We start from the raw sequence: 25,503 nt of genomic DNA, 5'->3' as shown, positions 1-25,503 counted from the left end.
TTGGGATGTTTTTCAGTCCATTGTGCAGTTTTACTTGGAGCTGGTGTACTTGGTCACCGCCTTTGTCCCTTCCGACACAGCGTGCTTGGCCAGCTCCCCGGGCAGCAGCAGGCGCACGGCGGTCTGGATCTCCCGGGAGCTGATGGTGCTGCGCTTGTTGTAATGGGCCAGGCGGGAAGCCTCACCCGCGATGCGCTCGAAAATATCGTTCACAAACGAGTTCATGATGCTCATGGCCTTGGAGGAGATGCCGGTGTCGGGGTGAACCTGCTTCATCACTTTGTAGATGTAGATGGAGTAACTCTCCTTCCTCGACTTTCTCCGCTTCTTGCCGCCCTTTGCTGACGGTTTACTCACAGTTTTCTTGGCGCCCTTCTTAGCAGCTGCTTTCTTCTTCTCCTCAACCATCTTCAGTTTCAATTTCAGACACAGAAATAAACCAAACCCCTTCCGAGTGCGGATTAAATAGACAATCCCACAGCTCTATGCTAATGAGGGATGGGGGAAAGTAAAGATTGTGATTGGATGATTGGGAGTGATGTCATAAAGGTTTTTTACTGTAATTCTCTAATTGGTGTTTTTCCCCATCCAATCAGAATAAATATTTGCAACCAATCACAAACACCCTTCCTGCAATCAGGAAGGATATTTCATAAAGACTCTCTCCAAACCCAGTTTATATTGAAAGAGCCGCTGCCCGTGTAAACCTCCCTGGAAATGTCCTGGCTGTTGTTGGGAGGACACTTACGTGTCCTTGTGTCTCTGCTATTGCATGTGAGTGTGCAATTAATTCAATTATTTTACTCTCTTTTGTGTTTGAGTGTGTTCTGTCATTCGGTAGCTCTCAGTGTCTGGTGCTGTATGGATTCATTCTGTATCCTCAGACTCTGGTACTGTGTGTGAGTTTGACATCCATTCTATATCTGTCAGACTCTGGTACTGTGCTTGAGTGTGACATCTATTCTGTCTCTCCGTCTCTGGTAATGTGAGTGTGAGGAGATGAGGTGGAGTGTTGTGGCGAGGATGATAGAAAAGAGCATTGGTGTGATGACACAGCCTTGCTTGAGCCCAGTTTATATTAGCATTGGTTCAGTGGTAGGGCTGTTGGGAAGGATTACAGCTTGCATGTCCTCATGCAGTCATCGGAGGATGGTGACGAATTTCTCCAGGCAGCCAAATTTGAGGAGGACGTTCCATAATCCCTCTCGGTTGGTAGAGTCGAAGGCCTTTGTCAGGACAGAGAAGGCCATTTATAAAGGTTGTTGCTGCTCCCTACATTTTCTTGAAGTTGTCTTGCTGTGAAGATTATGTCCACTGTGTCTGTTGATGGACAGAATCCACATTGTGATTCCAGTAGGAGGTCTTCAGCCATGGGGAGGAGGCAGTTGATAAGGACTCTTGTGATGACCTTCCCTGTGGTGGACAGCAGGGATACCCCTCTGTAGTTACCACAGTCTGTCTTGTCACCTTTTTTTGAAGATGATCACAATTACGGCATCTCAGAGATCCCCTGTCATGCTCTCTTCCTTCCAGATGAGAGAAATGAGACCATGTATTTGTGTCAAGAGTGCTTCTCTGCCATATTTTAGAATTTCAGTGGGAATTCCATATACGCAAGCGGCCTTATGGATTTTTAGCTGTCAGTTTGCCTTTTCAGTCTCTGTCAGTCTGGAATTGTGCTGACAGCACGGTGGGTACCATGCATTGGAATGTAGTCAAGGACGGGGGCCCGTCATTTTACTTATATTTTTAGTTCTTTTTTACATATTTTACAATTTTTTTTCTTTTGTTCATTTCATTTCATTTCATTGTAGTTTGTTCAGTTTGCTTACCCACTGATTTTTTTTCATGTTTGTACTTGCTGCTGTTCAATCGTCAGTTCGTTAATACCCTATCTGTACTAATGCTTTGTCTTTCAACACACCATTAACATATTGTTTGCCTTTGCTCCATGACCTCTTGGTCAGCTATGTGGCCTTGTCCAATCTACTCTTTCTCCTTTGTTATCTCTTGCCCCACCCCCGGCTTACTTGCTTATAACCTTTGACATTTCTAATATTTGCCAGTTCCGAAGAAGGGTCACTGACCTGAAACGTTAACTCTGCTTCTCTTTCCACAGATGCTGCCAGACCTGCTGGGAAACTGTTTAACCTATGTTGCCTCCAGTCCAGATGCAAGGCTATTCCAACCTCTGTCATCGAGCTGCAGTATGCTGATGACGCTGGCATATGCACACCCTCAGAGGGCAAGCTTCAAACCCTTATCGATGCATTCACAGAGGCATATGAAATAATTGGCCTTAAGCTAAAGATCCAGAAGACAAAGGTCCTCTACCAACCTGCTCCCTGACACTGCCCCCCGACTATCAAGATCCACGGCGAACCACTGGACAATGTGGATCACTGCTCATATCTTGGGAACCTCCTGTCACCAAGGACAGATATCGACGATGACACTCAGCATCGCCTCCAGTGTGTCAGCGCAGATTTCAGTCGTCTGAAGAAAAGAATGTTTGATGACAAAGACCTCAAATCAGACACCAAGCTCTTGGTTGACATGGCTGCAGTGTTACCTGCCCTCCTGTATGTGTCAGAAACATAGATACTGTACAGCAGACATCCCAAAGCCCTGGAGAGATATCACCAGTGGTGCCTCCGCAAGATCCTGCAAATTCAGTTGCAGGACAGGCGCACCAATATCAGTGTCCAATCTCAGGCCAACATCCTCAGTATCCAGACACTGGTCATGGTGAGTCAGTTATGTTGGGCAGGCTACATTATTCGCATGCCCGACACCAGAGTCCCAAAACAAGCTTTCTACTCTGAGCTCCGTCAGGGCAAGAGGCTACTAGGAGGGCAGAGCAAACGTTACAAGAATTTCCTTTCAACACTCCCTGAAAAAACGTGACATCTGCACTGATTCATGGGCATCTCTTGCCTGAGACCACCCAAAATGGAGAAGAAGCATCCGCGAAGGTGCCAGCCAGTTCAAAATTCGTCGACATGCCCAGTAAGCAACCAAATGCAAACAGTGGATGGAGTACTTGGAAATTGGAGAATCCCATTATCCCACCTCGCCAGGCACCATCTGCCCCACCTGTGGCCGAGTGTCTGGATCCAGAATTGGACTATTCAGTTACCTAAGGACCCACAACCCTGGAGTGGAAGGAAGTCATCCTCCTTACCGAGGGACTGCCTAAGAAGAAGTTTAGTGTGACATCCATTCTGCATCTGTCAGTCTCTGGTATTGAGTATGAGTGTGGGATTCATTCATTATCTGTCGGTATCTGGTACTGTGTTTGAGCGCAGTTTTCAGGCTGTATCTATTGGTATCTTGTGTGTGAGTTTTGTATTCATCTGTATCTTTTAGCCTCTAACACATTATTTGAGTTTTGCAGTTATTCTGAACTAACCCTTGGTAATGTATGTGTGTTTGAGATTGACGGTTTACCTGTTAATCTGTTGTACTGCACATGAGTGTGAGATTCATTCTGTATAACTCTATCTCTGTTCCTGTTACGTGTGTGTGATTCATTTTGTATGCTCCATCTCTGGTATCACATATGTGTGTGGTATCAATTCCATTTCTGTTATTTCTGGTACTGTATGTGAGTGTTTATTTCATTCTGTAACTATCAGTCTCTGGCACTGTCTGCACGTTCTGGATCCATTTTGTAACTATCAGTCTCTCGCAGAGTGTGAATGTGGAATTAATTTTGTATCTCTCCATCTCTAGTGTCATGTGTAAATTTGGAATTCTTTCTGAATTGGTCATTGGCACTGGATCTGCCATTCTCTAGTACAGTTTGTGAATTTGGGATTCATTCTGTACCTGTCACTCACTAGTACTTTGTGAAAGTGAGCGATACATTCTGTATCTGCCAGCCTCTGGTAGTGTGTGTGATTGTGGGATGAATTAATTAGCAGTCAGTGGTGCTCTATGTGAATGTGGAAATCATTCTGTAACTCAGTCTGATATTGTTCTGTGAGGGTGGGAATCACATGTATCTTTCAATTCCTGATGCTGTGTGTGAGCATGGGATTCATTCTGTCCCTGTCGGTGGCACTGTATATAGCTGTGGGATTAATTCTGTACCTTTCAGTCTCTGGTATTTTGTACGAAAGTGGGATTAATTCTAGATCCGCCACACACTGGTTGAGTGTGTGTGTGTAAGAAGATAATAAGAGACAAAATAGGAGCAGGAGAAGGCCATTTGGCCCATCGAGCCTGCTCCGCCATTCAATAAGATCATAGCTGTTCTGATTGTGGCCTTAATTCCACTTTCCTGCCTGCGCCCATGACCATTGACTCCCTTGTAGGTCAAAAATCTATCTATCACAGCCTTGAATATATTCAATGACCCAGCCTCCACAATCCTCTGGAGAGCAGAATTCCAAAGATGAACAACCCTCTGAGAGAAGAAATTCCTCCTCATCTCCTTCTTGAATGGGAGACCACTTATCTTGAAACTGTGGCCCCTAATTCTACATTCCCCCACAAGGAGAAACATCCTCTCAGCATCTACCTGTCCATCAACTGAGAATCTTATAGGTTTCAATAAGATCACCTCTCAATCTTCTAAACTCCAGTGAGTATAGGCCCAACCTGCTCAACCTTTTCACATAAGACGGCACAGTGGCGGCGCAGTGGCCCAACCTGCTCAACCTTTTCACATAAGACGGCACAGTGGCGGCGCAGTGGCCCAACCTGCTCAACCTTTTCACATAAGATGGCACAGCGGCATATAGGGCGGCACAGTGGCGCAGTGGTTTGCACCGCAGCCTCACAGCTCCAGCGACCCAGGTTCAATTCTGGGTACTGCCTGTGTGGAGTTTGCAAGTTCTCCCTGTGTCTGCGTGGGTTTCCTCCCACATGCCAAAGACTTGCAGGTTGATAGGTAAATTGGCTGTTAAAAATTGCCCCTAGTATAGGTATGTGGTAGGGAAATATAGCGACAGGTGGGGATGTGGTAGGAATATGGAATTAGTGTAGGATTAGTATGGATGGGTGGTTAATGGTCGGCACAGACTCGGTGGGCCGAAGGGCCTGTTTCAGTGCTGTATCTCTAAACTAAACTAAAAATGCCACTCAGCATCACCTCCAGTGTGTCAGCACAGCCTTCAGTTGTCTGAGGAAAAGAATGTTTGATGACAAAGGCCTCAAATCAGACACAAACGCATGGTTGACATGGCTGCATTGTAACCTGCCCTCCTGTATGTGTCGGAAACACCAACACTGTTCAGCAAACATCTCAAAGCCCTGGAGAGATATCACCAGCGGTGCTTCCGCAAGATCCTGCAAATTCAGTGGCAGGACAGGCGCTTCCAATATCAGTGTCCTCTCTCAGGCCAACAACCCCAGTATCGAGACACTGTTCATGGCTAGTCAGTTATGTTGGGTGGGCCACATTATCCGCATGCCTGACACCAGACTTCCAAATCAAGCTTTTTACTCTGAGGTCCGTCAGGGCAAGAGACTACCAGGAGGGCAGAGGAAACGTTACAAGAATTTCCTTAAAGACTCCCTGAAAAAAAAGTAACATCTCCACTGATTCGTGGACATCTCTTACCTGAGACCACCCAAAATGGTGAAGAAGCAACCGTGAAGGTGCCAGCCAGTTTGAACAACGTCGGCATGCCCAGGTAGCAACCAAACGCAAACAGTGGAAGGAGTATTTGGAAATTCAAGTATCCCATTCATCCACCTCACCAAACACCATCTGCCCCACCTGTAGCCGAGTGTGTGGATCAAGAATTGGACTATTCAGTTACTTAAGGACCCACAACCCTGTAGTGGAAGAAAGTCATCCTTGTTCCCAAGGGACTGCCTAAGAAGAAGTTTGAGTGTGACATTCATTCTGCATCTGTCAGTCTCTGGTATTGAGTATGAGTGTGGGATTCATTCTATATTGTCAGTCTCTGGAATTATGTGCGAGTGTGGGATTCATTCTGTATCTGTCGGTCTCCAGTACTGTGTTTGAGTGTGGCTTTCAGGCTGTATCTTGTGTTTGAGCTTTGTATTCATCTGTATCTTTCAGCCTCCAACACATTAATTGAGTTTGTTAGTCATTCTGAACTGACCCTTGGTAATGTATATGTGTTTGAGGTTGATATTTTACCTGTTAATCTGTTGTACTGTACATGAGTGTGAGATTCATACTGTATAACTCTATCTCTGTTCCAGAATGTGATTCATTCTGTATGCTCCATCGCTGGTATCACATATGTGTGTGTTATCAATTCCATTTCAGTCATCTCTGGTACTGTATGAGAGTGTTTAATTCATTCTGTAGTTGTCAGTCTCAGGCACTGTCTGCAAGTTCTGGATCCACTTTGTAACTATCAGTCTCTCGCGGAGTGTGAATGTGGAATTAATTTTGTATCGGTCCATCTCGAATTTCATGTGTAAATTTGGGATTAATTCTGAATTGTCATTGGTACTGTATCTGTCATTCTCTAGGACAGTTTATGAATTTGGGATTCATTCTGTACCTGTCACTCAATTTGTGAAAGTGTGAGATAGATTCTGTATCTGTCAGCCTCTGTAGTGTGTATGATTGTGGGATGAATTAATTAGCCGTCAGTGGTGCTCTATGTGAATGTGGAAATCATTCTGTAACTCAGTCTGATATTTTTTTTAGATTAGAGATACAGCACTGAAACAGGCCCTTTGGCCCACCGAGTCTGTGCTGACCAGCAGCCACCCATGTATACTAATCCTACACTAATCCCATATTCCTACCAAACATCCCCATCTGTCCCTATATTTCCCTACCACCTACCTATACTAGTGACAATTTATAATGGCCAATTTACCTACCAACCTGCAAGTCTTTTGGCTTATGGGAGGAAACCGGAGCACCCGGAGAAAACCCACGCAGACACAGGGAGAACTTGCAAACTCCACACAGGCAGTACCCAGAATCGAACCCGGGTCCCTGGAGCTGTGAGGCTGCAGTGCTAACCACTGCGCCACTGTGCCGCCCTAATTGTTCTGTGAGGGTGGGAATCACATGTTTTTTTCAATCCCTGGTGCTGTGTGTGAGCATGGGATTCATTCTGTACCTGTCACTGGTACTGCGTGCATCTGTGGGATTAATTCTATACCTTTCAGTCACTGCAATTGTGGATGAAAGTGGGATTCATTCTAGGTCCACCACACACTGGTTGAATGTGTGTGTGCAAGAAGATAAGAAGATACAAAATAGGAGCAGGAGAAGACCATTTGGCCCATCGAGCCTGCTCCGCCATTCAATAAGATCATAGCTGTTCTGATTGTGGCCTTAATTCCACTTTCCTGCCTGCGCCCAAAACCATTGACTCCCTTGTAGATCAAAAATCTGTCTGTCACAGCCTTGAATATATTCAATGACCCAGCCTCCACAGTCCTCTGGGGAACAGAATTCCAAACATGAACAACCCTCTGAGAGAAGAAATTCCTCCTCATCTCCTTCTTGAATGGGAGACCACTTATCCTGAAACTGTGGTCCCTAATTCTACTTTTCCCCACAAGTAGAAATATCTTCTCAGCATCTCCCCGGCCAGCAACTGAGAATCTTGTAGGTTTCCAGAAGATCAACTCTCAATGTTCTAAACTCCAGTGAGTATAGGCCCAACTTGCTCAACCTTTTCTCATATGACAATCCAACATCCCAGGAATCAGCCTAGTGAACCTTCTCTGAACTGATTCCAATGCAAGTATATCCCTCCTTAAGTAAGGAGACCAAAACTGTGTGGAGTTGGGATGTCACTAATGCCCTGTAAAGTTATAGCAAAACTTCCTTACTTTGATACTCCGTTCCCCTTGCTAAAAATACCAACATTCCATTTGCCTTCCTAATTACTTGCTCTACCTTCATGCTAACTTTTTTGTAATTCATGTACCTGGACACCCAGATTCCTTGGTACAGCAGCATTCTGCAGTCTGTCACTGTGTAAATAATATTCTGTTTTTCTATTCTACCTGCCTAAGTAGACAATCTCACATTTTCCCATATTATACTCCATCTGCCAAACGTTTGCCCGCTGACTTAACCTATCTATATCTCTTTGCAGACACATTGTGTCCTCCTCACAACTTGCTTTCCTACCTATCTTTGTACCATCCATAAATTTGGCAACAGTACACTCAGTCCCTTCATGCAAGTTATTAATATAGACCATAAATAGTTGAGGCCCCAGCACTGATCCCTGTGACATTCCATTAGTTACAGTTTGCCAATCTGAAAATGCTCCATTTATCCCCACTCTGTTTTCTGTGAGTTAGCCATTCCCATATCCATGTGCGTGTAGTTTTCAGTTTGTATCTGTCAGTGCCTGGTACTCTATGTGAGTTTTGGACTCATTCTCAATGTCTCACTGCAACTATTTGTGTGTTAGGTTGCTTTAGATGACTCAGGCTGCGATACTGTGAGTGAGTGCAGTAATCAACCTATAACTTTCAGCATCTGGCACTGAGCATGTGTATCAGAATCACTCTGTATCTGTCAGTATCTGGTACTCTGTGTGAGTGGGGGATTCATGATATAACCTTCCGTCCCTGGGACTGTTTGCAAGTCTGGATTCATTCTACATAAAATGTCAGCAATGCAACAGGCCACAGATGTGATAGGTTTTAAGCAGACAATATGTTTGAGGTTTTACCTGATATTAAATATCTGTCACTGTGAACACAATAGTGAAAGATAATGTATCCTTCAATCTGATACAGGATTGGTGTGCAAGTGTAACTCAGGCTGTACTAATCAATTTGATCAGTGCCATTCAGTCTGACTGTGAGTGAGAATCTTGGACTTGCATGTAAAATGAACTCAATCTGGAATTGTACAGTATCTTCCAACTGACACAGTATGAGGTTTTAGGACTGGTATGTTATTTATAGCTCAGACTACACAAATCAAATTTATATTGTAACTTTTATTTTCATAATCCAGATGAGTTTTAATGTATATGTCTGGACACATTATGGCAATTAATACTGATAAACTCAGAACGTGTTGGGCTGGTATTTAACTTGAATCTCAGAGTATATTTTTATATTATTTAGAGATACAGCATTGAAACAGGCCCTTCGGCCCACTGAGTCTGTGCCAACCAACAACCACCCATTTATCCTAATCCTACATTAATCCCATATTCTCTCCCACATCCCCACCATTCTCCTACCACCTACCTACACTGGGGGCAATTTACAATGGCCAATTAATCTATCAACCTGCAAGTCTTTGGAGGTGGGAGGAAACCGGAGCAGCCGGCGGAAACCCACGCAGACACAGGGAGAACTCGCAAACTCCGCACAGGCAGTACCCAGAACTGAACCCGGGGGTCACTGGAACTGTGAGGCTGCGGTGATAACCACTGTGCCGCCCATAAACACACATAATGCCTCCATTATTGAGGTTAATTCTGTAACTTTGAAACGGGAACCATAATTTGTAGCTGAGGTTGCACTATCGTGGGATTGGCACAGTGATAATTTGATAGTCGGTGAGAATTTGGACTGGGATTTATGAATCTACCTGTCAGTGGTACTGAGTTGGGGTGACATGGAAACAACGTCTGTCTCTCCTGCTCTGTTTGATTGAGGGATTGAAAATGTGTCTCTGGATCTATTTCTGCTGTCTGAGACTGTGGAACTGATGACCTGTCTGTGTCTCTGCGCTCTGTGAGTGATAATGTACGGACTGTGTGTGAGAAGGAGCTGGTGACACTCTTCCTTGTAACTTGGGTGGAGGAAACATCACATTTATTCTGGTTCATTCAATTATTTGCCTGTTTGAACAAAAGTGTGTTTATAACTGAAATACAGGGAAGGTAGAACATGCAGGATTTTAAAGAATTTAATCTCTCAAATAATAATGATGAACGCCCGCAAAGGAAGCCCAGCCATACAAATATTATCATTGTTTGACTGCACTGCAGTAACAGGTTCTTCCCATTCCGTCTCCTTTCCCTGTCCACACACAGCCCGAGAATGGCCTCTCCCTTCCCCCACTCACTCCATGTTCCGGGACCTGTTCCTGCTCCATTCCACCTCTTACAAACAGCCCCCGCCTCCCCCTGAACTTGCCCCGGACTCGATGCTGATCTCTGAGTCCATCTGCGGACACGCTCCCAAAGCGATGTGCTGCTGGAAGGAGGCTGCTGTTTGCTCCCTTTCCCCGGGACTGGGATCTCTCCATTCGCGGCTGTTTTAAACCATCTCCTTCCGCTCACAGGCGGTGCTGGGGGAGGGGAGCGCAGGCGCAGATTTCTGCAACAATTCAGCAAACAGAAACATGGAAAATTTCCGGCGCAGAATGAGGCCATTCGGCCTATCGTGTCCGCGCCAGCGCAAAGAGAGCGATTCAGCCTCATCCCACAGTTTCTTGTTATTGGACAGTGAAGTGTGGAAACAGAAGCGGACAGTCAGGATGTGGGGAGTTACACAAAGAGAATCTATTATAGGCACCAGGTGAGAAGTGTGAAGGACACATTTTAAACAGCGGCTGTTTGGTTTCGCTTGAACGGTTAGACCATGGGAGCGGGAACTGGAAATCTGACCTGTGTAAAAGTCCCTGTTCCGTCGGTCAGTCCCATTCATGGCCCAGTGGATTGTTTCTGGATGTCATTTAATTGTTGTAAAATGGCCAAAGCCCCTGGTATGCAGTAGCTGGGGGCTGCAGGACTGCAGTGGAATCAGACACTGACTCTGTTTGTGTTGCTGGGTTTCCTTTGTGATTGTTCACAATGATTATTCATTGAAAAATTGTTTTGGTCACTTTTGTATCTTCTACTACATCTCTTCCTGAATTATAATAAATACTTTTTTCTTTCCATAGGCAAATACTTGAAGGAAGCAGAATAAATGTAGTGATTCCTCGACACAAGGGGAAGTGAAGCCAGCTCCTCACACACAGTAAGTACAGTATCAACTCACAGAGAGCAGAGACATCAGTTCCACAATTACCGACAGCAGAAGTAGTCAGACCGGCATTGATCCCAAGTTCCAGAAACATTTATTCAATCCAACAGTCACTCAGAGCAGAAAAGACTGAAGTTGTCTCCATTTCACCCCAACTGACCAGTAGATACATCAATCCCAGTCCAAAATCACACCCACTATCAGATTGCAAGGCACTGTGTCACTCTCACAAGAGTGCAGCCTGAACTACAAATTCAATGTCAGATACAGCAGACAAACAGAACCTGATTGTAAAGTACAGAATTTATCCCAATAATGTACCCAGACTGCAGACTGAGCTCCATGTTACACACCACTCCACAAATCTCACAAATAGTCAGAGTGGAAGACACAGTATTAATTCCATTACTGCAAACTGAATGAACCTGACCATTACATACCAGGACATAAAACATATTGTAAGATGAAAGGACACAGACGTGAAATGTTAATTCTGTTTCTCTCTCCACATACGCTGCCTGAACTGCTAAGTATTTCCAGCAATTTTGTTTTTTTTAATTTCAGATTTGCAGCATCTGCAGAATTTTGCTTTTATTTTAGAGTTAAAGAAACATTGCCTTGTGAGGTGAGAGTGACTGCCCTTGATATCAAGGCAGCTATTGACCATGTATGGCATCAAGGAGCCCAAGCAAAACTGGAGTAAATGGGAATCGGGCAAAACTCTCTGCTGGTTGGAGTCATGCCTAGCACAAAGGAAGATGGCTGTGGTTGTTCAGGTCAATCATCTCAGTCTCAGGACATTACAGCTGGAATTCCTCAGGCTCATGTTCTAGGCCCAACCATCTTCAGCTGCTTCATCAATGACCTTCCCTCCATCACAAGGCTGAAAGTGGAGATGTTCACTGATGATTGTGCAATGTTCAGCACCATTCATGACTCCTCAGATACTGAAGCAGCCCGTGCCCAGATGCAGCAAGACCTGGACAACATCCAGGCTTAGGCTGATAAGTGGCAAGTAACATTCACGTCAGATAACAAATGAAAAAAGTGAGGAAATACTGAAGGGCTTTTATGGAATACACGGAGACATGTTTCCACTTGTGGTGGTGTCTGAAACAAGAGCCAAAAATATAAAATCATCATTCCTAAAGCCAATGAGGAATTCATGAAAATTGTATTTACGCAGTGAATGGATAGAATCTGGAATTTTCTATCACATGGAGAGATTGAGGTGAATAGTGTTGATGCACTTAAGGGGAGGTGGAACAAGTGAGCAAGTGTATGGGGAGAAATGAATTGAGCAATATACATATCAGGCTTTATTTTTCTTTATTTGTGCAAATGATGCAGGATGGCTGGAAATATTGTGTAGAGCATAGAGCAGTTGGGACGATCCCAGTGCAGTGTTTTGTCTGGATGGATCTGCCCAGAATACATGTGATGCAGGAGCTGGGAGCTTCAGTACTTCAGTGGAGGCAGATACTGACACGGGTTTTCAATTGTGTGTGTTCTTAATAATTATTAATTCAGAAAGTAAATTCACATCTTTGATATTTTGCACCTCACCTGTTCTTGAGTTATGAGATGTATTTTTTCTTCATACAGGCAAATACTTGAAGATATTGTGATGAATGTGATGGTTGCTGCACTCGAGGCACAAGGAACAGTGCAGCCAGCTCCTCTCACACACAGTAGGTACATTATCACTCAGGGTACAGAGGTACAGATGGTTCATCAATTCCCTAGTCTCAGACTGTAGAAGGAGTCAGGCCCACATGGATCCCAAGTTCCAGAAACACATTTTCAATCCAACAATCAAACAAAGCAGGAGAGAAAGAAGTTGTTTCCATTTCGCCCCAATTCAGTCCCACTGATAGTCAGATACATCAATCCCAGGTCAAAATCACACCCACTAGCAGATTGAAATACAATGTGTCAATCTAAATATAATGCAGACTTAGCTAGCAATTAAATATCAGATAGAATTGGTACACGTTACTGTTTGTTATTGATTCCATCAATATCGGCGACCACACTCTGGAAGTGGTTCAAGAGTTCACCTACCTCGGCTCAACTATCACTGGTAACCTATCTCTCGATGCAGAAATCAACAAGCGCATGGGAAAGGCATCTGCTGCTATATCCAGACTGGCCAAGAGGGTGTGGGAAAATGATGCACTGACACGGAACACAAAAGTCCAAGTTTATCAAGCCTGTGTCCTCAGTACCTTGCTCTACAGCAGCAAGGCTGGACAACGTACATCAGCCAAGAGTGACATCTCAACTCATTCCATATTTGCTGCCACCGTAGAATCCTTGGCATCAGGTGGCAGGACTGTATCTCCAATGCAGAAGTCCTCGTGACGGTCAGCATTCCCAGCATATACACCCTACTGAGCCAGCGGCGCTTGAGATGGCTTGGCCATGTGAGCCACATGGAAGATGACAGGATCCCCATCTCGCATTGTGCAGGGAACTCGTCACTGGTATCAGACCCACCGGCCATCCATGTCTCCGCTTTAAGGACGTGTGCAAACGCGACATGAAGTCCTGTGACACTGACCACAAGTCATGGGAGTCAGTTGCCAGAGATTGCCAGAGCTGGCGGGCAGCCATAAAAGCGGGGCTAAAGAGTGGCGAGTCGAAGAGATTTAGCAGATGGCAGGAAAAAAGACAGAAGCACAAAGAGAGAGCCAACTGTGTAACAGCCCCGACAACCAATTTTATCTGCAGTGCCTGTGGAAGAGTTTGTCACTCTAGAATTGGCCTTTATAGCCACTCCAGGCGCTGCTTCACAAACCACTGACCGCCTCTAGGCACTTACCCATTGTCTCTCGAGACAACGAGGCCAAAGAAGAAGACTGATTGATTGGCACAGAATCTAACCTAATGATGTACCCTGAGATTTAAATTAAATACCATACCCAAAGCTCACACCCATTGATTATAAAGGATGTTGAAACATCCCCATGGTGTACCCTGAGATACAAGTCCAACATTCATTACAGTGAAAGTTTCAAAGGTGCTGAAAGATATTGTAAGCTGAGACACAAATTAGATACCAGTTCAGAACTCACCCACACTGTGAAATGGAAAGATACGGAATCAATTCCATTAGTGTAGATTGGTCTAAACATTATATACCATTCTAAAAACTCATACAATACCAAACTGAAATACAGTATCAATACTATTCATGTAGATTGATCTAAACATTGTATACCATTCTAAAAACACACAGTATCAATTCCATTAGTGTAGATTGGTCTAAACATTATATACCATTCTAAAAACTCATACAATACCAAACTGAAATACAGTATCAATACTATTCATGTAGATTGATCTAAACATTATATATCATTCTAAAAACTCATACAGTATCAACTCCATGAGTGCAGATTGATCTAAACATTACATACCATTCTAAAAACTGATACAATATCAAACTGAAATACAGTATCAATTCCATTACTGTAAATTTATCTAAACATTGCCAGTCCAAAAATCACATACAGTATCAGACTGAGCAATGCTGATACGAAGTGTAAACTGTGATGTAAATTAGATGCCTGGGTAGAACTCACCCAGACTGCAGAATTGAAAAATACAGTTGACTGTGATCCACATTATTTACCAGCCAAAAACATCTCATACATGATCAGAGTGAAATAGATTATCAATTCCATTTGTGTAGACTGAACTCCACATTACAAACCAGTAAAAACTCTCATACAGAGGTATGGTGATTTTGTGGTTACATTAAAGGACGAGTAATCCAAAAGTCTCCGCTAATGGTCCAGAGACATGAGTTCAAATTCCACTGCAGCAGCTGGATAATTTATAGAATCAAAGCAAGTTTATGGCACAGCAAGAGGCCATTTGGCCCATCATGTCTGTGCCAGATGAAAAACTTTCCACCCATTCTAATCCCACATTTCAGCATTTGGTCGGTACCCCTGCAGATTACGGCATTTGAGGTGTATATCCTTTTGAATGAGCTGAGGGTTTCTGCCTCAACTACCCTTTCAGGCAGTGAGTTCCAGACACCCACCACCCTCTGGCTGAAACATTTTTTTCCTCATCTCCCCTGTAATCTTTCTGCCAATCACTTTAAATCTATTCCCCGAGTCACTGATTTCTTTGCTAAGGTAAACAGGCCCTTCACTTCAACTCTATCCAGACTCCACAAAATTTTGTACATTTCAGTCAGATCTCCCCTCAGCCTTCTCTGTGCCAAGGAGAACAGCCCCAGCCTATCCAATCTTTCCTCACAGCTGCATTGTTCCAGTCCCAGCAACATCCTCGTAAATCTCCTCTGTACTCTCTCTAGGGCAATTACATCCTTTCTGTAATGAGGTGCTCAGAACTGCACACAGTACTCAAGTTGTGGCCTGACTAATGATTTATACGGTTCCAGCATAACCTCTCTGCTCTTATATCTATCCCTCGGCTAATAAAGGAAAGGATTCCATATGCCTTCTTACCACCTTATCGACCTGTCCTGCTACCTTCAGGGATCTGTGGACATTTACCCCAAGGTCCCTCACTTTCTCTACACCTTTCAGCATTTTCCTATTAATTGTGTATTCCTTTGCCTTGTTTGACCTCCCCAAATGCATCACCTCACACTTCTCTGGATTGAATTCCATTTGCCATTTTTCTGCCCATCTGGCCAAACCATGAAGATCTTCCTGCAGCCTACAGTTATCCTCCTTGCTATTTACCACATGGCCAATCTTTGTGTCATCTGCAAACTTCTTGATCATGCCTCCTACATTTAAGTGCATGTAGACTACATCAGCTGCACTGCCCTCAACTATCTTCCTTTTTAATTCTTCAAAATTTTGATCAAGTTGGTCAGACAAGATCTTCCCTTAACAAATCCATGCTGACTATCCTTGATTAATCTGTGCCTTTCTGAGTGACATTTTATCCTGTCTCTCTGAATAGATTCCAATAATTTTCCCACTACTGAGGTCAGACTGACTGTCCTGGAATTATTCGGTCTAGCCCTCACTCCCTTTTTAAACAGAGGTACAATTTTAGCAGTCCTCCAATCCTCCAGCACAACACCTGTATCCAGTGAGGTCTGAAAAACGATGGTCAGACCTTCCGCTATTTCCTCTCTTGCTTTTGAAGAGCCTGGGGTTCATTTCATCCGGCCCTGGTGATTTATCAATTTTCAAATAAGCTAATTCCATTAATATGTCCTCTCTCCCTCTGTTGATCACATCTAATACTTCACACCCCTCTTCGTTATCTACAGTATCTGCATCATCCCCCTCTTTTGTGAAGACAGATGCAAATTATTCATTAAGAACAATGCCAGCATCTTCTGCCTCTACACATAGGTTGCCTTTTTGGTCTTTTCTGTGCCCAACTCTTTCCTTAGTTCTCCTTTTACTCTTACTGCATTGATAAAACATTTTTGTGTTCACCTTGATTTTGATTGCCAATATTCTTCCATGCCCGCTCTTAGTTTCCCTAATTTCGATGTTGATTCCGCATCCCCACCCCCCCACCCCCCCCCACTCCACTCCACATTCTATACCCCTCTCGGCTTTCTGTAGTATTGAGTTCTCTATGTCGGGCATAATTTTTCCTTTACTGTCTTATCATACCCATAAGCTCCTTGACATCCATGGGGCTCTAGATTTGGCCGTCCCACCCTTTTTCTTTGAGGGAACATGTTGACTCCGAACCCCTTGAATCTCCCCTTTGAATTCTTCCCACTGCTCTGACACTGATTTACCTTCAAGTACCTGTTTCCAGTCCACTTTTGCTAAATCACTCTTCAGCTTAGTAAAGTTGGCCTTGCCCCAACTGAGAACTTTAACTCCTGTTCTATCCTTGTCCTTTAATAATTATGTTAACTCTGACTGAATTATGATCACTCCCACCAAAATGCTCTCCCACTGCCACTCCTTCCACCTGCCCATCTTCATTTCCTAAAACTACATCTAAAACTTCACCCTCTCTTGTTGCACTTGCTACATATTGGCTAAAAAAAAGTTCTCCTGAATGCATCACAAGAATTCTGCTCCCTCAATTCCTTTCACACTAAAAGTATCCCAGTTCATGTTGGGGTGGTTAAAATCCCCTACTGTTATTGCCCTATTGTTCTTGCACTTCTTAGAGATTTGCCAACATATCTGCTCTTCTATCTCCCTCTGACTGTTTGGGGGTCTTTAGTACACTCCCAGCAGTGTGATAGCTCCTTTTTTTTTCCTTAGCTCAATCTATACGGCCTCATTTGATAAACCTTCCAACATATCATTCCTTCTCACAGCTGTATTAGTTTCTTTGACCAAAATTGCCACTCCCCCTCCTTTCTTATCCTCCTCCCTATCGTGTCTGAAAACCCTGTAACCAGTAATGTTGAGCTGCCATTCCTGTCCCTCCTTAAGCCATGTTTCTATAATAGCTATGATATCATACTGCTACGTGTCTATCTGTGCCCTCAGCTCATCTGCTTCGTTTTCTATACTCCTTGCGTTGAACTTGATACTCTTGAGCACTGCCAAACTTTAAAAAAAATTTCTAACCTTTGTTTCCTCTGTCTTCCAGACTCATCCATTAATTTTCTGCCTTCCATTTTCATTTTTAATTTTGTCCCATCTGAGTCTACCTTCCAGTCCCCACCCCCCTGCCAAATGAGTTTAAACCCTCCCCAACAGGATTGGAAAATGTCCCACAAGGAACTCCATCCAGGCTCTGTTCAGGTGTAACCCATCCGAGCTGTCCCAAGAATCTAAAGCCCTCCCTCCTGCACCATCTTTCCAGCCAGGCATTTATCTGTCTTATCCTTCTATTCCTGTACTCATTTTTGCCTGGCACTGGGAGTAATCCGGAGAATACTGCTTTTGATGCTAATTTCTTACCTAGCTCCCTAAATTCTGACTGGAGGACAACATCCTTCTTTCAACTTTGTCATTGGTTCCGATGTGGACCACAACTGCTGGCTGTTCACCCTCCCCCTTTAGGATGCTCTGTAACTGCTTAATGACATCCTTGACCCTGGCAGCAGGGAGGCACCACAGTATTCTGGGATTCACGTCTACAGCCACAGAAATGCCTGATTGTTCCCTTGACTATTGAATCATCTATCACTATGGCTTTTCCAGTCTGTACTCCCCTTTGCAGCTGAGCCACCCGTGGTGCCATGGATTTGGCTCTGGCTGCACTCCCCAACTGAAGCATCACTGTCCTCTGTATTCAGAACCTGTTGGAGAGTGTGATGCACTCAGGGTGTCCTGCACTACCTGCCTGATTCTCTTTGACTGCCTAGTGGTCACCCATTCCCTCTCTCCCTGCATACTCTTAATCTGTGGGGTGACCACATCTATAAACATGCTATCCATATAACTCACTTCTCACGAATGCACCGCAGTTTCACCAGCTGCCGCTTAAGTTCCAAACCCAGAGCTTAAGCAGCTGCAATTGACAATACTTCCTGGCACAAATGGTTCTCCAGGATACGGGAAGCATCCTGGAGCTCCCACATAGCACAAGAGGTGCATTCTCGAGGTTGAAGCACCCCTGCCATTCCTTTATGTTAGCCCTTTTTCTGCTGCCACAGATCATGATGGGCCAAGTGGCCTCTTTCTCTGCCTTAAACCTTCTATGATTCTATCATGTTCACTAACATTATCCCCCTTCATATACAGCACCACAGAGAGAGAATAAGTCCGACCATTCCTAACAGTGTGCCCATATCACACTGTATTACACATTCATATGTATCATCAGAGACAGTATCAGTAACACAATAAAGTGCACACGTATCACACTCAATAACTTTGATAACAATAATGTATCCCAAACATATGTACAGCATTTAGAGAGGAAGAGAGACAGTATCAATAGTGCATTTTCTATCAGTATGTCCATATCACACCCAATAACTGGATCCCACGTTTATAGAGAGCACTCGAAACAGAGCTGATAGTGAAAAATTGAGAGAGACGGGGGCGGGGTGGAAACGGGCGGGGGGTGATGTGAAGTGAGACAGAGAGAGATCCCCATCAGCAGTTACAGGCTGACCTGGAAGCCTCATTTTATCTTGAAAGATCCGTGGGAGACAGACGGTGCAGTCTCATCTCTAACTGATACTATGTCATAAACAGACACATTATTATTCCTCGACTCTGTGAAACAGTTCGTGAGTTGAACAATGTTCCAAATTTAACGCTCTTGGCCCTGTTGATCTCTGTAATCTCTCAGCTCACACCGCTCGATATGACTGTCAGTGAAGGACAGTTTCAATGTGATGACTTTAATCTGGGACTGTTACTGTCAGATATTAACTCCTGCGCGATCGCAGCAAACACAGCGACTCCCTCGGAGGATTGCTTTGAGAAGACGGGTGAATGAAGAGCAAACACACTGCAGGGAATGATCTCAAACTGAGCTTCAGAAAGGGGGAATCCCCCAGCTTGAAACGTTCTCTGACCTTTCCCCAAAGCCCCAGTTCCTTTGCTCAAACTCGGAGAAAACTGAACTGGGGAAAGTTCCAATTTATTTTTGTTTTCTGAATGATTGGGGAAAGAAGCGCATGCGCGATGCAGTCCCGCCCGCCTCGCTGATTGTTCAGGAGCATCCCCTTGCCGTGTCCTTTCGCGTCATTTACTCTGTGAGCGGAAGAAGTTTGTTTGAAACAGATGGGAGTCCTGGTGTAAGCGAGTAAACAGCAGTCTCCTTCCAGCAGCACGTTGTTTTGTGAACCTGTCCGCAGAGGGGCTCAGAGATCAACAAGGGCGGCACAGTGGCGCAGTGGTTAGCACCGCAGCCTCACAGCTCCAGGGACCCGGGTTCGATTCCGGGTACTGCCTGTGTGGAGTTTGCAAGTTCTCCCTGTGTCTGCGTGGGTTTTCTCCGGGTGCTCCGGTTTCCTCCCACAAGCCAAAAGACTTGCAGATTGATAGGTAAATTGGCCGTTATAAATTGTCACTAGTATAGGTAGGTGGTAGGGAAATATAGGGACAGGTGGGGATGTTTGGTAGGAATATGGGATTAGTGTCGGATTAGTATAAATGGGTGGTTGATGTTCGGCACAGACTCGGTGGGCCGAAGGGCCTGTTTCAGTGCTGTATCTCTAATCTAATCAAATTGACTCTGGAGCAAGTTCGGGGGCTGTTTGTAAGAGGCGGAGTTGAGCAGGAACTGGTCCCGGAACATGGAGTGAGCGCGGAAGGAGAAGCCTTTCTCAGGCGATTTGTGGACAAGGGAAGGGAGACAGAACGGGAAGAAGCTGCTGTTGAAAATAATTGTTGTTTTCTATCCTCAAACCTGTAATGCATGTTCCTGGTTTAGCTCCAGTTTCACACTGTTTGTTGTTATTGAGCAGTGAATAGAGGGAACAGAGCCGGACAGTAGGGATGGGGACAGTTATGCAAACGACACTTATGGCTGGCACCAGGTGAGAAGTGTCAAGGGTTTGAACAGCGGCTGTTGGTTTCGGTTGAATGGTTGGTGGAATGAGAAACAAGGAAATGGCAGAGACTTTGAACAAGAATTTTGCATGTCTTCACTGAAGACACTAAAAGCATCCCAAGAATAGTAGAAAATCAAGGCGGAAAAGGAGGGAGGAATTTGAAACAATCACTATCACTAGAGAAAATGTACGAAGAAAACTAATGGGACTAAAGGCTGACGGGTCCCCTGGACCTGATGGCTTGCATCGGTTTAAAAGAAGTGGCGACAGAGATAGTGGACGCATTGGTTGTAATCTTCTTAAATTCCCTAGATTCTGGAACAGTTCCAGTGGATATTAAAACCACAAATGTAACGCCCCTATTCAGGAAAGGAGGAAGAGAGAAAGCAGGCAATGACAGGCCTGCTAGCCTAATGGGTGTCATTGGGAAAATGCTGGAATCCATGATGAAGTAAGGAGCAAAAGAACATTTATAATACAATCATGCAGAGTCAACATGGATTTATGAAAGGGAAATCATGTTTGACAAAATTAGTAGAGTTCTTTGAGGATGTAACAAGCAGGGTAGATGCAGGGGAACCAGTAGATGTAGTGTATTTGGACTTTTAAAAGGTATTTGCTAAAGTGCCATGTATAAGATTACAACACAAGGTAAGAGCTCATGGTATTGAGGGGTAATATATCAGCATGGATAGAGGATTGACTATTGAACAAGAAACAGAACTGGGATAAATGGGTCATTTTCAGGTTGGCAAACTGTAACTAGTGGGGTGCCACAGGGATCAGTGCTGGGGCCTCAACTACTTACAATCTATATTAATGATTTGGATGAAGGGACCGAGTGTGAAAGGGAGTTCAGTCACCCTCTGTCCATAATAGACCACACGAGACTCAAGCTCTTTGTTCACCGGTTTATTGCATGCATCTGCAAGGGAGACCGTACCCATTCGAGATGGTGTACGAACTCCCCAAATAGTTCCAAAAACATCATTTTTATACCATTTTACAGATAGCAGCTCATTTACATTTACCAATCATTCTGTTACACAGTCTTGTCTCTTATCTCAATCCAGTTGTGTCTACTTGTACATAGCTAGGTTACCCAATTACATTCTAAGCAGGTATACATTATACTATCCAATCATTAGCAAGGCACGAACACATGAAACTTTCACCCTTGTCTGGTTTATGTCAGACATGACTACTCGTGGTTCATCAGGCCTTCTCCTTTGTTCACTGTTACATGTCCTTTTCCCTTTCACCTCCCCCTTCAGAATGTATTGTAACTAAATTTACTGATACAAAGATAGGTGGGAAAGCAAGTTGTGAGGAGGACACAAAGAGTCTGCAAAGGGATAAAGACAGGTTAAATGTGTGGGCAAAAATTTGGCAAATTAAGTATAGTGTGGGGAAAATGTGAGGTTATCCACTTTGGTAGACTGTATAGAAAAGCAGAATATTATTTAAATGGAGAGAGACTGCAGAATGCTGTGGTACAGCGGGATCTGGGTGTCCTTGTGTATGCATCCCAAAAAGTTAGCATGAAAGTACAGCAAGTAATTAGGAAGGCTAATGGAATGTTGGCCGTTATTGCAAGGGGGATGTGGTATAAATGTAGGAAAGTCTTGCTGCAACTGAACAGGGTGTTGGTGAGACCTCACCTTGAGTGTTGCCTACAGTTTTGGTCTCCTTATTTAAGGAGGAACATATTTGCATTGGAGGTAGTTCAGGCAAGTGTCACGAGGTTGATTCCTGGGATGAATGGTTCTCTTGTGAGGAAAGGTTGACCTGGTTGTGCTACACTCATTGGAGTTCAGAAGAATGAGAGGTGATCTTTTGAAACATATAGGATACTGAGGGGCTTGATGATGTTGAGATGATGTTTCCCCTCAAGAGGGGAAACAAGAACTCGGGGGAACAGTTTCAACATAAGGGATCTCCCATTTTCGATGGAATTGAGGAGGAATTTCTTCTCTCAAAGGGTTGTTGTTCTTTGGAATTCTCTACCCAAGAGGATGGTGGAAGCTGGTCATTGAATATATTCAAGGCTGAGTTAGACTGACTTTTGATTTACAAGGGAGTGAAGTGTTATGGGGACAGGCAGGACAGTGGAGTTGAGACTATGATCAGATCTGCCATGATCTGATTGAATGGTGGAACAGACTCGACTGGCAGATGGCCTAATCCTGCTCCTAGTTCTTGCATTATAATGCCAGCTGGAATTAAAAACCTGACTTGTGCAAATATCCCTGCTCCAGCAGGTATTCCCATTCATGGAGCAGTGCAGATGTTGGGTTGTTCCTGGATGTCACTAAATTGTTATAAAACTACCAAAGAAGACCTGATCAGCAGAAGCTGAGTGCTGCAGTGGAATCAGACACTGACACTCTTTATATTACTGATCATCCTTTGTGGTTGGTCATAATGATTATTAATTGAAATATTACATTCATGTCTTTTCTAGTTTCCACCTCAATTGATCTTGAGTTACAAGAGATATTTTTCTTTCTTTCTGTCGGCAAATACTTGAAGGAACCAGAAGGAATGTGATGATTCCCCGGCACAAGGATATGTACAGTCCACTCCTTCTAACACAGAGTAGGTACATTATCACTCCCAGAGCTCAGAGACACAGACAGGCCATGAGTTCCACAGTCACAGAGAGCAGAAGCAGTCAGACTCACACTGATCCCAAGTTCCAGAGACACATTTTCAATTCAGCAGACAATCAAACAAAGCAGGAGAGGCAGAAGTTGTTTCCAATTCACCCCAACTCAGTCCTGCTGAAAGGTAGATCCATCAATCTCAGTTCAAAATCACACCCACTATCAGATTGAAAGGCACCGGATCAATCCCACAAGAGTGCAGCCTAAGCTACAAATTAAATATCAGGTAGAGCAGCTGATGGAAAGGTACAGAATGAATCCGAATAATTTAGCACAGACCCACAGCAATGTGGTTAACTCTTACATGCCCTCTGAAATGGCCCAGCAAGCCACTCAGTTGTACCTAACCGCTACGAAGTCAATAAAAAGGAATGAAACTGGACGGACCACCCGGCATCGACCCAGGCACCGGAAGCGACAATGGCAAACCCAGCCCTGTCGACCCTGCAAAGTCCTCCTTACTAACATCTGGGGGCTTGTACCAAAGTTGGGAGAGCTGTCCCACTGACTAGTCAAGCAACAGCACGACATAGTCATACTCACGGAATCATACCTGACAGACAGTGTCCCAGACACTGCCATCACCATCCCCGTGTATGTCCTGTCCCACCGGCAGGACAGACCCACCAGAGGTGGCGGCATAGTGGTATACAGTAGGGAGGGAGTTGCTCTGGGAGTCCTCAACATTGACTCTGGACCCCATGAAGTCTCATGGCATCAGATCAAACATGGACAAGGAAACCTCCTGCTGATTACCACCTACTGCCCTCCCTCAGCTGATGAGTCAGTACTCCTCCATGTTGAACAGCACTTGGAGGAAGCACTGAGGGTGGCGAGGGCACAGAATGTGCTCTGGGTGGTGACCTCAATGTCCATCACCAACAGTGGCTCGGTAGCACCACTACGGACCGAGCTGGCCGAGTCCTAAAGGACATATCTGCTAGACTGGGTATGTGGCAGGTGGTGAGGGAACAAACAAGAGGGGAAAACATACTTGACTTCGTCCTGACCAATCTGCCTGCTGCAGATGCATCTGTTCATGACTGTATTGATAGGAGTGACCACCGCACAGTCCTTGTGGAGACGAAGTCCCGCCTTCACATTGAGGATACCGTCCACCGTGTTGTGTGGCACTACCACCGTGCTAAATGGGATTGATTTTGAACAGATCTAGCAATGCAAAACTGGGCATCCATGAGGCGCTGTGGGCCATCAGCAGCAGCAGAATTGTACTCAACCACAATCTGTAACCTCATGGCCCGGCATATCCCCCACTCTACTCCATCAAGCCAGGAGACCAACCCTAATTCAATGAAGAGTGCAGGAGGGCATGCCAGGAGCAGCACCAGGCATACCTCAAAATGAGGTGTCAACCTGGTGAAGCTACAACACAGGACTATCTGCGTGCCAAACTGCGTAAGCAGCATGCAATAGACAGAGCTAAGTGATCCCATAACCAACGGATCAGATCTAAGCTCTGCTATCCTGCCACATGCAGCCATGAATGGTGGTGGACAACTAAACAACTAACTGGAGGAGGTGGCTCCACAAATATCCCCATCCTCAATGATGCAGGAGCCCAGCACATCAGTGTGAAAGATAAGGCTGAAGCATTTGCAACAATCCTCAGCCAGAAGTGCCGAGTTGATGATCCATGTCGGCCTCCTCCTGAAGTCCCCAGCATCACGGATGCCAGACTTCAGCCAATTCGATTCACTCCACATGATATCAAGAAACGACTGAAGGCACTGGATACGGAAGACACGTAAATCTCAATGGAGAAAAGACTGCTACATCAGAACCTGTGCCCCAACAAATTGCAAGACCTATCGACAACCAAAGACTCCACATTGAACTTAAAGGACTGTAACTACCAGATATTGCCTCAAACTTTTCCCATTTATTCCTTCTACTTTTTCTGTCTCTATCTGCGTGTGTTTATCGTATATGCATGCTTGCCTGGTCGCATCGCATGTTCATAATCGTTAACCTGATTAGAGGTTAAGATTAATAAACTTTTACCTTGTTTAAATCTAAGGAAACCTATTTGATTTCTTTGCCTTACAATTGGAGCAGTGAACAAAGATTCACTAAGGGGGAGCTAAAAACACAGTGTTTTAAAAATTAACCCCTGTTACAGTTAAACCAGGCAAAGGCTGAGAGGGAACCCCTCGACCCCTTCTCACCTAGTCATAAGAGAAATTTGGGGGCGAGCATCTGAGATTTTACCCATAGACAAAAGGGAAATTGGAAGTGGGAAGCCAATATTTTCCCAATCAACAAAGAGAAAAGATTTCAATACAGGTTTTCTCGTGGTTGTGTGTGCTGGAATACTAACATGTCTGCGATGGAAGCTAGTAGCTCCCCAAGCCAGGGGGAAGTAACTTGGAATAAGTTAAAAGCACTGACTATGGAGGAGTTGAGGAAAATGGCTGAGCAGTGTGGGATCACTGTACGTGACAAGGTGAGGAAGTCTGAACTCCTAAGACCAGTGGCCAA

At 44.5% G+C, this 25,503-nt stretch overlaps 1 protein-coding gene and 1 long non-coding RNA gene across 2 annotated transcripts; one reads left to right on the top strand and one right to left on the bottom strand.

Annotated features, from left to right (window-relative positions):
* Nucleotides 1-28: 28 nt before the first annotated feature.
* On the bottom strand, nucleotides 29-399 carry LOC137350557 (histone H2B 1/2-like; the record flags this gene model as incomplete). The annotated part of the gene is made up of 1 exon (XM_068015216.1): nucleotides 29-399. A coding segment is annotated over one exon (369 nt), but the record flags the coding sequence as incomplete, so codon positions are not given.
* A 297-nt stretch (nucleotides 400-696) lies between these two features.
* Nucleotides 697-9,006, top strand: LOC137350558 (uncharacterized). Its single transcript, XR_010969445.1, has 2 exons — nucleotides 697-774; nucleotides 2,120-9,006. It is a non-coding gene; the product is annotated as an uncharacterized lncRNA (long non-coding RNA).
* The last annotated feature ends 16,497 nt before the right edge of the window (nucleotides 9,007-25,503 follow it).

This window comes from Heterodontus francisci, chromosome 35 (genome assembly GCF_036365525.1).
Source record: "Heterodontus francisci isolate sHetFra1 chromosome 35, sHetFra1.hap1, whole genome shotgun sequence".
NCBI classification, from domain to species: Eukaryota; Metazoa; Chordata; class Chondrichthyes; order Heterodontiformes; family Heterodontidae; genus Heterodontus; species Heterodontus francisci.
This window is presented reverse-complemented; position numbering and strand designations above follow the sequence as displayed.